Raw genomic sequence first — 12,004 nt, 5'->3', positions numbered from 1 at the left:
TTACTGTAATGCACAGAGATGATGCAGTGTTTTACAGTATCAATACTGTAATTATGCATTATGTAACAACTTTGTTTTAGGAATGGAATTGAATTGACTGTCTTTTTAAAATATATAACGTTAACACATACTGGTCTTTGCCAGACAGGATATGGAAAGCTAAATAAAAGTATCACTAAAAGTATCCTGAATACTTCTGGTTTGCAATTATTTGAAAAAGAAAGACATTTTTGCTTAGCATTCCCACACAGGCCTTTGACCTGTAGGATTGCAGGAGATGATTACTGCTGCACTCTCCATTAGCACTTGAAGTGAACAGAGGGAAAGAAGGTGATGGGAGCACCGAGGGGAAAAAGAGGAATGCAGTGCGAGCTGTACTTCATTGAACAGGGCAACTTAAATAGCTAGCTTTGCTACAAAAGTGTCAATTTGATTAGCAAACCTACAGAATTTCATACCAAATTGCTATGCAACACTACTTATGTTAGGCCTTGCATGCCATATCATATCTAGCCCATTTGATCTCCACCTTCTCTCCTCCAGCTCCTCTTCCTTTCTCATTCCTGACTGCCTGTCTACTATTCAGGCATAGTGCGCTGCTAACGATCTCTGCCTTAATGCCAGGTAGATGGAGATCCTTCTCATTGGGACCCCTACTCCCTCTTTCCTCCCACACTCTGCCCTCCATGGGCTCCCACCCCTGCCCCCTCACCCTCCTGTGAGGCAAAAAACATTGGTGTCATCTTTGACTCCCCTCGCTCCTTCTCTCCTCACATCACAGACCTTGCCAAGAAGGCCCACTTTCAGCTCCACCTCCTCAGAGGCATTCTCCCTTTCCTCACTGTAAGGAAGGCATAATATCAACAGCAGACACAATAGATGCACGTTTCAAAACCTTTATTTTGTATTTTAATAATGTTGGGAGAATTCCTAACTGGCCCTAACTTTAGAATGGGAATAGTCACGACCATTAAACCAGTAACAAACAAGTCCAAGTTAGTCTAGTCCAAATGAAAAAGGCCTATACTAAAAAAAACTAACCTTGCCCCCTTCTTAAATAACAAATGTGTTAAGGGAATGTATACATGAAAAATAGTGTCTCAAAAGAAATGTCAGAATGGCTTAAGTAGCAAGTCCCTTCCCCACGTTCAAAAGCATGGGGTCTCAAGAGTTTCTTAAAAGGATAGGTGGATGTCACAGTTCTATCAATCTGGCACACTTTGGCTTATTGGTATAATTCAAGAGTTCAGGCTTGGGCTTCAAGCTTTTGATAGCTCAACAAATTATTTAGGCTTCGTCCGCCTTGCCACATATCACAGTTCTACTTTTAACTTGTAATTTACCACAGTTCAACACAGGCTACCCTTCGACCTGGCTCAAGTCTCATTCGTTTCACACTTGACTTTTACTTTTCACATGGGTCTCCCTCCTCCGGGCTCAAACTCTCTTTTTTCCTTCTGGGGATTCCCTTCCCAAAGACAGTATCATTCAACCAGTTCAACACAGGCTTCCCTCTGCCAGCTCAAACCTGTCTTTTTTCTTTGTGGGGGTTGCCTTCCCCAACGCAGTGCCATACAACTTTACCTCACTTTACTTTCACTGTCGAAGACTTTCGAAACTACAAGAATTTTACATAGACCTCTGCATGACCACTTCGTCTTCTCTGGTAACCAAACAGTTCAACAATCTTCATCAACTCTCAGCATCAATGTTTCTTGGTACTTGTAGTTCCTTGGAATCATCCTTTCTTTCCTGCACCCTCTTAGTGTACCAATTTAAAGTTCATACGTTGCCCTCTTGGCATATTAAAGTTCATATACTTCCTTTTCCTTTCAATCAACTTGCATTCAGGTTTGCTGTTACTTTCTTGCCTATGCTTCCCGCTTTATCACAACTTCAAACACTTTAGAGACTTTCGAATGTGTGATTCCACCCTGCAGGACCACTCTGTTACTTTGTATGCTCTCATCACAGTTAAGCAATTGTCAATTGCATTACATGTTTATCGGCACACACGCAGCCTCAACTGGTGGTACAGTTTCACTTGTCTTTAACAAAACCAGGCCTTTCTTACCTCCGATAACTCACTGGTCGTGTTAATTGGGTTTCTTTCTTCATTGCCTTCCATGTAGCAGTCAATGCTGTTACCAATGCCTCCTCTGTTCCTCCCCAACTTCGTTGTTCACCCGGAAGGGGAGCGAGCCGCCTTGAAGCACTTTGATGGTATTTCCTTCTGACTCACTCGGTTCCAGTCTTGGAACGCTTACGGCTTTCCGAAAGTATGACATTTTTGCCTGGCACTCCCCTCGTTCACCGAAAATGCAAGCCTACCCAGCCTTGCTCAGAGTGTGCCTGTGTGTGCCATCTTTTATCCTGACGGGAAATGCTAACAAGTAGCCAGGTAGGTGTACTAAGTGTTACGTGCCTGGCTCTGCCTGATCTCATTAAAGGGACAGAGCCATTGCAAGTCATGAGAGGTAATCTTCCAGGCCTCATTCCTCATCTTCCTCGGCTCAGTACTGTTGTCAATGTGAAGTGGGGAGGAATTATGGGAGCTGTAGTTTCCCATAAAATACATAGGGATAGGGTTTATATGGACTGTGGGAAAAGGGGATACCATGTCCCACCATCAGGTGCTTCACCCCCACTCCCTGAGGACCCCCTATCCCGGTGATCCTCCCTCGCTTGTCCGCTCCCAGGGTCAGGATCCAAAAGCGATGACCTTTCCCTAGCCATCTGAGTTAGGGAATCCCTGGGGACTAGGCTGTAAAACACCCTCTGGTTTTTCACATCACCTTCCCCCCAGAAACTCAATGTCTCCAGGTCTCAGGTCCTCTCCAGGCTGGACTACTGCAACAAGCATCTTCCTAAATCTGCCTAAATTCTGCCTTTGCCCCCTTCAGCTAATCCAGACTAGAACTGTAAGACTTATCCTTGGCCTCAAGCACATGGACCGCATCTCTACAGCCCTAAAATCTCTCCACTGGCTCCCGATTGCTGCGAGGATCAAGTTGAAGACCCTCTGCATAATCCACAAGGTTTTCTGGGGCCAGGGACCCCTCTACATCCAGCACTCATCCTAAATTCTGCCCTGCTTGAGCCCTTCGGTCGTCTAGCTCAAATTCTCTTCAGATCAGATGCTTTTCCAAGCAGAGAGTTGGGGGGCTGGGGGGAGTAGATCTCTCTCCTCTTCATGTGAGCCCCTCTGGAACAGCCTCCCTGGCTTCCCCAGACCTTCCTTTTCTTTTCTTCCTTCCCTCTACCTCTCCCCTCCTAATATCCCTGTCTGTTTCTTGACTGGCTGCCTGGTTCTTTCAGAGTCCTCAGGACACCAGCCTACCCCTTCCTCTGTTCCAGTCTACCGCTGCACTTGGTCTCCCTGGACCCTGTCTTCCCCATCAACCTGCACTGCCTCTCTGGGCCCTGTCCCCGTACTTGCCTGCCTGGGCTTGCACCCTTATAGCCCTTCCATCCCCTTACCTCATACTTAGCTTGTGGACCTTACTTCCCCTGTACTCCGTTTCCTCTGGCTCGTCCACCTGACCTCACCTGACAGTCATTTTTCCCACGGGCCCTCCGCCCTGGCCGGCACTCCTAGCCCCTTCCACACTTCTCTTATTGTACTTGCACGTTACGAATGTCATAAGGCCTAGTAGGACCGGTTTTTTTCCCTCCCTTCCCCCACCCTCTTGTCTTGTTGCGCCTCAAAACACCTTGTGAATAGGTGCATTATAAATAATCACTCAATTAGTAGCCCAGTGTCTATATAGGTTCCTTGGGCTACTAATGTGGCAGCATTAGCTACAACCCTGTTGTAGCCAAAATCATAGCTGCCACAGTGTACTCCATAGCACACTTTGAGTGACAAAATCGTACAGGAACTGAAATGGGGTGGTTTAAAAGGACCCTGGTAGCCATATCGGCTACTAGGGGTAGCAAACCAGAAAAAGGTTACAATGGCGGGAGAGCATAAGTAGAGGTTTCACCATCCACAAAAGAAAAGTAAAACATATATAGAATCCAGCAAAGAGATTAGGGGACCCAGAAAGTTACAGAGCCAGAATTCCACCCTAACACTGCGGGAGACATGAAGCTGCAAGATTGCAGTGAAGAGGTGTCCCACCTGGCCCCCCCCCCCATTGTCTGTGTGGTATTCCTAATAAGATTGATGGTCAGTAAGTGCATCTGCAGGGAACAGGAGCCAGCGGGTGCTTGCACTGTGCAAAGGAGGGTGACTTCTTGATACCAAAGACTGTTTCATGGCTGCCCTAACTGAGGAACCTGGCCGGACATCCTCACTGTGCATTCTTTGTTCACCTGAAGCCAGGTTAGAGTTATTATTTGTGATCTCCGGAGATGAGAGCATCTTGGCAGAGGAGAGCCCAGGTGTGAGAAATGAGGACTGGTTGACATGACCAAGCATTGTGGTAAACTCTGTCTCATGGCAGAGGTGGCGGTGCAGAATCTGAGCATTGGTGGTACTGGATTGTCCTTGCCTCAGAGCTTCATGGCAGCGGATATGGTCACCCTCCATTACAATATGACGCAGGTCAGAGCAGGGTCCACATATAATAGACATGGTCAAGTATACTCTCCTATAGAGGAAATAAGCACTTACCCTTGTAGACTGGCCTTGTTTAGGCCAACCACCGGCTATTGAGTTAATTATGGAGCGAAGGATACACACTGCACAGAATATAAACTCCTGGAAGCCTAGGCCCCACTCAGGTCCTTGTTCTGGTGTCAGAGTGGAACTTCCACTCTTGATTAGTAGTGGCCCTTATGTAATCTCTGGCCTCAGGTGCGAAGTCTCACTCTGTTCACACTGAGGCTGCTTTATACAGAGCACATCTATGCTGGTAAGGAAAGGCCTCCAGCAACAACAAAAAAAATGAAAGGCATCCCAGCCTGCTGGAAACATAAATTAACAGGAGCAGCTCTATGAATACAATTAAGACGTCTAGCAGCTCCAGGGCAAAGCACTGTGGGTTCTTCGACTCAGAAGCCTACACCAAGCCATATCTGGGGGACCTGCTGAGACAATTGTATAAGGAACTCAAACAGGATCATAACCAAGGAGTTCCAGGGGCTGCAGCGTCATACAAAGAAATGAGAATGTCTGGAAACGCTATAACGATGACTGACAGTTTTGTACCTCAAATGTAAGGACATGGAAAACTTGTCCAGATAGGAAAACATGCACATCACCTTTTTTTGCTGTAGGGGCAGAGGGAAGGATGTCAGGCGTTACATCACACCCCTCTTCCTGTACATCTTAGTGACCAGGCCAATGAAGTGAAATTGTACAGGGTACACAGGGCCCTAAGCCACCACAAGTGCATACCAATCCCAGGAACATTCTTACAAAGCTCCACTTATTCACATAAAAAGAGAACATTTTGTCAGCGACTAGAAATATGTCCAAATTGTCTTTTCAGGGCTGCACTTGCTCTATTCAGGGGCCCTTTGGGGTAACAACGAGGCGTAGAGCAGAAATGAGGCAGACAGTAAGTGAACTTCAACAATGCGAAGTGCCCTACAGGTGGACTCACCAGTTCAGGCGCCCTTTTCAGTAGACAGAAATGCCACCCCATGATATTTCGTTAGAAGAAGCCACCTGAGAGCTATGCCTAGGTGTCTCAAGAGAATACTTCCAATGATGCCACTGTGGAGGTCCTGGTGTCATCTGCCTTCTTTCTCCTGCTGGAAACATTTGAACTGAATCTCCTATAGGGCTACTTGTAAAAGTTACTCTTCAGTACAACCTACAACTGTAAATTGTTTGTTGCTCCTCTTATCTTGGGCCTCCCCTGGCTATCTGAAGCGGCGCTAAATGTTGATTGAGTTATCTTGCTTAATGCATTGTTTAGATGCCATTATTACAAGTCTTTAAACGTGATGGGGTGGGTTGGTGAGCAGGATGGGGCGATTTTCTGTGTTGATTGGGGGATTTTCTGTGCAAAATGTGTGGCGGCATGATGAGTTAGCAGTGGGAGTGGATATGTCGACAGAAAGGCCTGGGGGAAGTTTTGGGGATGAGGATGGGGTTGCCTAAAGGAATCTTTCTTTTTTCTTGTTTAAAGTTTTGATATGCTGTTTTTATAATTTTAATGAGTGAAAATAGATGGATAGAAAACAATATTTTCCTTTTTGGGGTTAAATAGATTTTTGTTTCAACAAAACATATTTATTTCTGCAGAACACCTCTCCTTTGAAGGTAGCATATCAGTATACATCAATAATTAAACAGTGTCAAATTCAGAATTGTAAACGTGCCTCCTGAACCTCGGACTATAGGAAAGTTACTTAACAAATCTGAAACAAGCAGGCTTAATTGAAAAACAGAGTCAATTGAATAGAGGGACCACCTATGACAAAGCGTATTTGCAATTCAGCCCCCCTCAGTACAGTTTTTATTTGTATTACAAAGTGTAAAAAAAAACACAAACCAGCTAAATCATCTTTTTTGTTACACTTCTTAATGCAAAAAGTTAAAATGTTGCCTGCTATTTACACCTAGTAGACAGCATTTCCAATGAATTACTGTGGAATCCGCCTGTTTTTAGTAGTTGCTAAAACAAGCACATTGTAAAGGAATCCAGTGCATTTATGCCAGCAAGCACATGTAACGCTAACCTAAATGGATTTTGTAGGTCGAGCAGGGTAACACGGCGGACATGGTTATCTCGTTCCATGCCATCCTCTTCCTCACAAAATCCCCCAGAGTGTAAAAAAGATGTCAAACCTATTAAGCTAGGTATAACGCCTTTTTTAACATTCTGGGTCACTCAAAAAGGAGCCCGGACTGCTGTATTGATGTTAGCAAATACAAGTGCTATCCCTTATAAGAACATTATAACTGAATTTTCTCTGCTTCTCCCACAGGAATGCAGAGAATTCGGAAGGTCCTGGATGAGCGGGAACAGCAAATGATGGCAGAGGAAAAGAATAAGCTGGACCAAATTGAACAAGAAGGGAAGACAGACAGCACTGATGAAGTGATATACGTCTCCAGCCACCAAGAGCCCTCTAGCTCCAACCTTGGTGATCTAATTGGCCTTCTGCAGCAGCAGATGCGATCCTCTGACTGGCTACAAAAGAATACAGTGGAGCAGTTTGCACAGGAAAATCCAGAGGTGTTTGATGTATTTTCCAAGATCATGGGCAAACAATAGGAAGCCGTATCCTGCGTGCTCTTTGGACAATGCACATCAGCTGCGTTCCTACTGTAGGCTTGTGCACGCCACCAAGAAAAACAGACTTATAGTAATGTAATTAGTCTTTTTTTCCATGCACATGAAGACAGTACCACAGCACTGGAAAATGTGGTGGTTACCAAACACTCTATTTTCCACACATTTCATTGATGACTAAACATTTTAAAATGTTCTGGTACACAAATGGATGAAATTGGAGCATTGCCAGTCTTAATATGTGCCATATGTCTAGGATCGTGGCTAAAAAAATGGCGTGGCTAATGTAAATCATGGTTCTCAATCTCGGTTTTATGTACAAATTGGCATGTCAGTTTTGAACACTAGAGCCTGAGACCGTTCTCACTCGAGTTGCTGGTGGCTGTTAGGAGTTGTGAAAGATGCAAGGACTGGTTTTCTTCATAGTCAGTGCAAACATCAGCAAGACAACTAAAAAAGGACACTCAAAAACAAGCTTTGGAAAATGCAGAATAAAATGGCCTTCAAACAGTTTTACAATTGCTTATCAGTTGCTTGTTATTTTGCATGCAGTCACTTTCTGATTTCCAAGTTACTGGGATAGGGTTGATGATGCCAGTGGATGTGGATAGCCCACCCATTTCGATTACCCCAAAAATGCAGTGTATTTCTAGTGCAATAGGAGGTGCTAACATGATATCGTTGGTGCATTTGTGTCACCACGAGGCCTGTTGGAAAAAGCCCATTACTCCCAAGAGATTGAGGAGTCTGAGATGAAGGAGGGTGGTGCTATGATTATATTTGAGAGCACTCTTCCCTCTCCCCCACCTGGAAGTAATAGACTAGTGAGGACCATTGTTTTCTTTTTATAAAACATTTTTTATTGTTTTCCAAAACAAGCCCTATAAACATACATTCACCTCCTTACCGTGGTCAGGCATATATAGCAATCATATACACAGATACATTGAATCACATGATTCCCCCACCCGATCATCGCGTGATATCCCAGAAGTCTCTGTCGCTTTCCTCTTCCAATTTCCCCCAGACCTTATTAGCCTTCACTGGACAACCCTGTGCCATATATATCCTGTGCTCTGTTGCTGCACACACGTCTACATTAGCAACCCATTGAGCCAGAGTTGGGCATTCCGGTGCACCCCATCGTTGGGCTATGTTGCGTTTTATCAGCCCAACTACCGTGGAGTGATCATTGTTGATTATTACAATGTAACCCTAAACCAATAACTCTTACACATAAAATAATTCACAATCCATTTTGCATAAATACCATCCATTAATCATTTTGCAGTTAAAAAATGTGTAGTTGGAAGAAAGATTATATGTGCTAGTCATATAGTTATGCAATAGTGTGACACCATGTTGTACAACTCATTTTGGGTAGATTATGAAGGGTTCTCAATGGTATCATAACAGATCAACTCATTACATGTCCTATGCTATGATTTTTAAATATCTCCACCTTCTTCGCCATGCCCAGAAAATGCAGTTTGCCACAGCGAATTGCACAACTGGGTGTTGAGCATTTGCAGCTGTCATTATAGTAACTTATGCTACTAATATTATTTTAGAATGGATTGTGTCTTCCCACATATTCCTCATCTTTGATATTCGATATCCAGCTTCAGTTGCTTCGGAATTCTTTTTTCGGGAGAGGGCGCTGTGCATCGATACAGTCGACTCGATATCCCTCGAGGGCGAGGTCATTGAAGATATATATAGCATGTGCAGCGCCTGTTGGCTTCAGTAGTTTTTTCCCGTTGGCTTCAGTTCAGTTTTTTCGAATAAGCTCACTTTTCGAGAAAATATGGTGCGCGTCTATTCTATTTGCAATGTCTTTTTCCTCGACACTGAATACCCCGAAGACTGGTTTCAAGAAGTGTCAGGAGTGCGGCTCCAAGTTGTCGATAACCGAAGCACATAGAGTATGTTTGTGATGTCTCGATGTGGAGCACAAGACCTCGGCCTGCTCCAAATGCCAGTCGGTCACTGGAAAGGCTCTGAAGGAGCGAAAGGGGAAATTGGCGGTAGGTAGATACCCCAAAAATTCCCCATAGAAGAAACCTTCTTTGGACGAGCGGAGAGGCGACTCTCCTCGAAGGAAGAAGGTTAAAAGGTGCTGGTTGAGGAGTGGCTCCCACCACTCCTGATCGTCGAGTAAATCCAAAAAGAGGCACCACAGGTCACCTTCTTCGACTTCGTCATCAGACTCCGCCCCGTGAAGGATATCTTGTCCCGCAAAGGCCTTAACTCCTGCCGAATGGGAAGCATTTAGGTAAGAGATGCTAAAAATATTTGACAAGCCATGCTCCTACTGTGCCTTCTAAAGCCGGTAAGGAAAGGGCTAGAGCCAAATCCTGCATTCCTTTGAGCCCGAGACGAAGGCCAGATCCTCATCGAGAGCTACACCTATGGCACCTTCGAACCCATTGAAACCTTCAAAGCCGAAATAGACTTCAGTAAAAATATTGACGACTCCTCGAGCATAGAGTTCAAAATTTCTGAAACCTGCAATGCCCATTCCAGATAAGACTTTTATTCCTTTACCAAGGAAAGATTACTTCAAATCACTAACCTCAATTTATGAGGATAATGAGCCATCAGATACCGATGCACCAAATGTCCCCCAGGTCCCAAGAGCAATCTCCCTTAACCGGAGATCCCAGATCGGTGTCTAAACCCGTTACGAATTTAGGGGGCAGTGCAAATTTCTTCGTATAAGTAGTGCACCAAGCCTCCGCTTGAATCGGACACTCAAGTCTATCTTTAGTGGGGGTTAGGGTGGTATTGACAGTCGCCCAGAATTTGCTCTCCCTACCCTTACATAAAATTTCCATCATATGCTGATGGACTCTAAGATATTGGTCCATTTTCAGGGACTTAACAATTTTTATGTTTCAGAGTGATCTTTTTTTTATCACCTGTAATTCATTAGACGTAAGGGAAAGTTTCTTAAGAGTCATCAAATCCCTACGTTTATCGAGTTTGGATTTATAGATTCTGGAGTCCCAGCTGATGATTTCCAGTCTATGTAAGGCATGCCCACCCGCCTTGCGAATTTTATAGGCGCAAGACATCATAATATTGTTATAATAGTTGCCCCCCCGGACGATAAGACCCCAACCGCTGGGTTTGGGTATGGAGCTGTTGCCAAATGCTCAAGAATAAGGGAATTAAATTTCCTAACCGTATTCTTATTCCAAATGACCGTTGTCCCTTGTTTTGAAACTGTAAGGCCCATATACTCTGGTCTTACTTGAAGGTCCAGAAACGCCAGTGTCAAAGTAAAGAGTAGAGGAATGTGATCACCCAAATCTACATGTGTCAGATTACCACAGGCTTGCTTCCAACCATTAGAGACCTAAAAGAAATCAATCCTAGAGCTATTAGATCCCCTCTTCCAGGTATGTTTAGGTAAGATCCAATCAATCGAGTGATCCAACAGTCCCAAGTCCTAGGTCTCCATAAGTTTATCCCATCGTATTCCTCTCCTAAGATTGGATTGAGGCGCCTTGGGGGTAGCCTCCCTCTCATTCTACATAAATCCTTCTGCACAAAGAGAGTTGAAATCTCCTCCCATCACAATACGATCGCCGAAACCCTTCTCATACCAATCTTGCAGAATCTCTCCGAAGGTCTCTTCTACTATTTCGAAAGGTACTCTCAGAGGATTCCAGTACAGGTTAAGCAAGAGAATAGGATCTAATACATTTCCTGAAAATAAAACAATACCAAGGAGCCATTCACTATTATAAATCACTTTACATTGAAGCCCCCAAATTACAATCAACGGCAATGATCAAACCACCACTAGGCCTCCCTGCTACACCCCTAGAAGCTGGATAAGAAAAAGTATAAAAGCCTTCCATGTGGATTTCATTGAGCATCATGGTTTCTTGAAATAGATAGATGCGGGGGCAAGTGTAAATCGCACACTTACTCACAAATTTATTCAAGTTTATACCCCCACTTGAATTCCATGAAATGATGTCAATATTAATATTGTCAGGGACAGCCTCATCCCTGTCTAAAGGTCTCAAGGGGTTTAAGGGATGGCTTTAACCAGGACCAAACCTGACCGTTATTAAGTAGGCTAGAGATCAAAGTCAGTACCGGTTCAGAATGTATAAGTGTATTAGGGCCCGAGTGTATAGTTTGCTCCATTTGAATATTGATGGGTTCCTTGTATTCCAGAAAGCTATCAGCCTCTTTAGCATTTGCTAAGGTTAACAGACCAAAACCCAAGGACTCGAGGTTTTTTTCTTGCGCACGTACCATATCGGCCGCCATCTCTGAATGGAAACTGCTTACCATTCAGTGATTATTATGTACTGGGAGAGCTATAGCATCTATATCATCTGTTGTTATAGAGCAGAGTAGTGGTATTTTTTTAAACCGGTTTAGTAAATTTGTTCTGTTCAAATTAGCCAATGAGTCAGCCTTGTTGTTGTTAATCCAGCCAACGATCATCCCTGTGTTATTCATCAAGGCAGGCTGTTTGAGTGCAGCCTGCTCCTTGACGTTAGATACAGGGGATTTTATTATCGGTTTTTCCTGTTTCTCCTGAGTATTCGTGGCCCGTGTATTTATGGGACTCTTGCGTGTATTATTAGAGGTTAATTCACTCATTATTAGGCATAGGATGTACCCCACTAATCACAGAGATATCCAGGGGTATACCAGGAGCCAATAATTGTGAACTCAGCAATATGCTCATTTGTTGAGAGCCTGTGGAAATTCTAGCATGTTTGGTGCTAACTATTTTACCAAAGGCTACCCTCTTAGTTTGCTTGGTTTGAGGGCAATCTTGT

At 44.1% G+C, this 12,004-nt stretch overlaps 1 protein-coding gene across 2 annotated transcripts in view; it reads left to right on the top strand.

Moving 5' to 3' along the window:
* Window positions 1-7,712, top strand: part of ACCS (1-aminocyclopropane-1-carboxylate synthase homolog (inactive)) — a 1,238,632-nt gene extending 1,230,920 nt beyond the window's left edge. Inside the window, exon 16 of one of the 2 annotated variants that reach the window (XM_069623318.1) lies at window positions 6,886-7,712. In XM_069623318.1, the coding sequence (XP_069479419.1) occupies window positions 6,886-7,175 (290 nt within the window). In that variant the 3' untranslated portion in view covers window positions 7,176-7,712. The remainder of the gene's footprint in view (window positions 1-6,885) is intronic. The other variant, XM_069623319.1, reaches the window with a different exon arrangement.
* The last annotated feature ends 4,292 nt before the right edge of the window (window positions 7,713-12,004 follow it).

Source organism: Ambystoma mexicanum, chromosome 11, assembly GCF_040938575.1.
Source record: "Ambystoma mexicanum isolate Mex_15411 chromosome 11, UKY_AmexF1_1, whole genome shotgun sequence".
Lineage (NCBI taxonomy): Eukaryota > Metazoa > Chordata > Amphibia > Caudata > Ambystomatidae > Ambystoma > Ambystoma mexicanum.
This window is presented reverse-complemented; position numbering and strand designations above follow the sequence as displayed.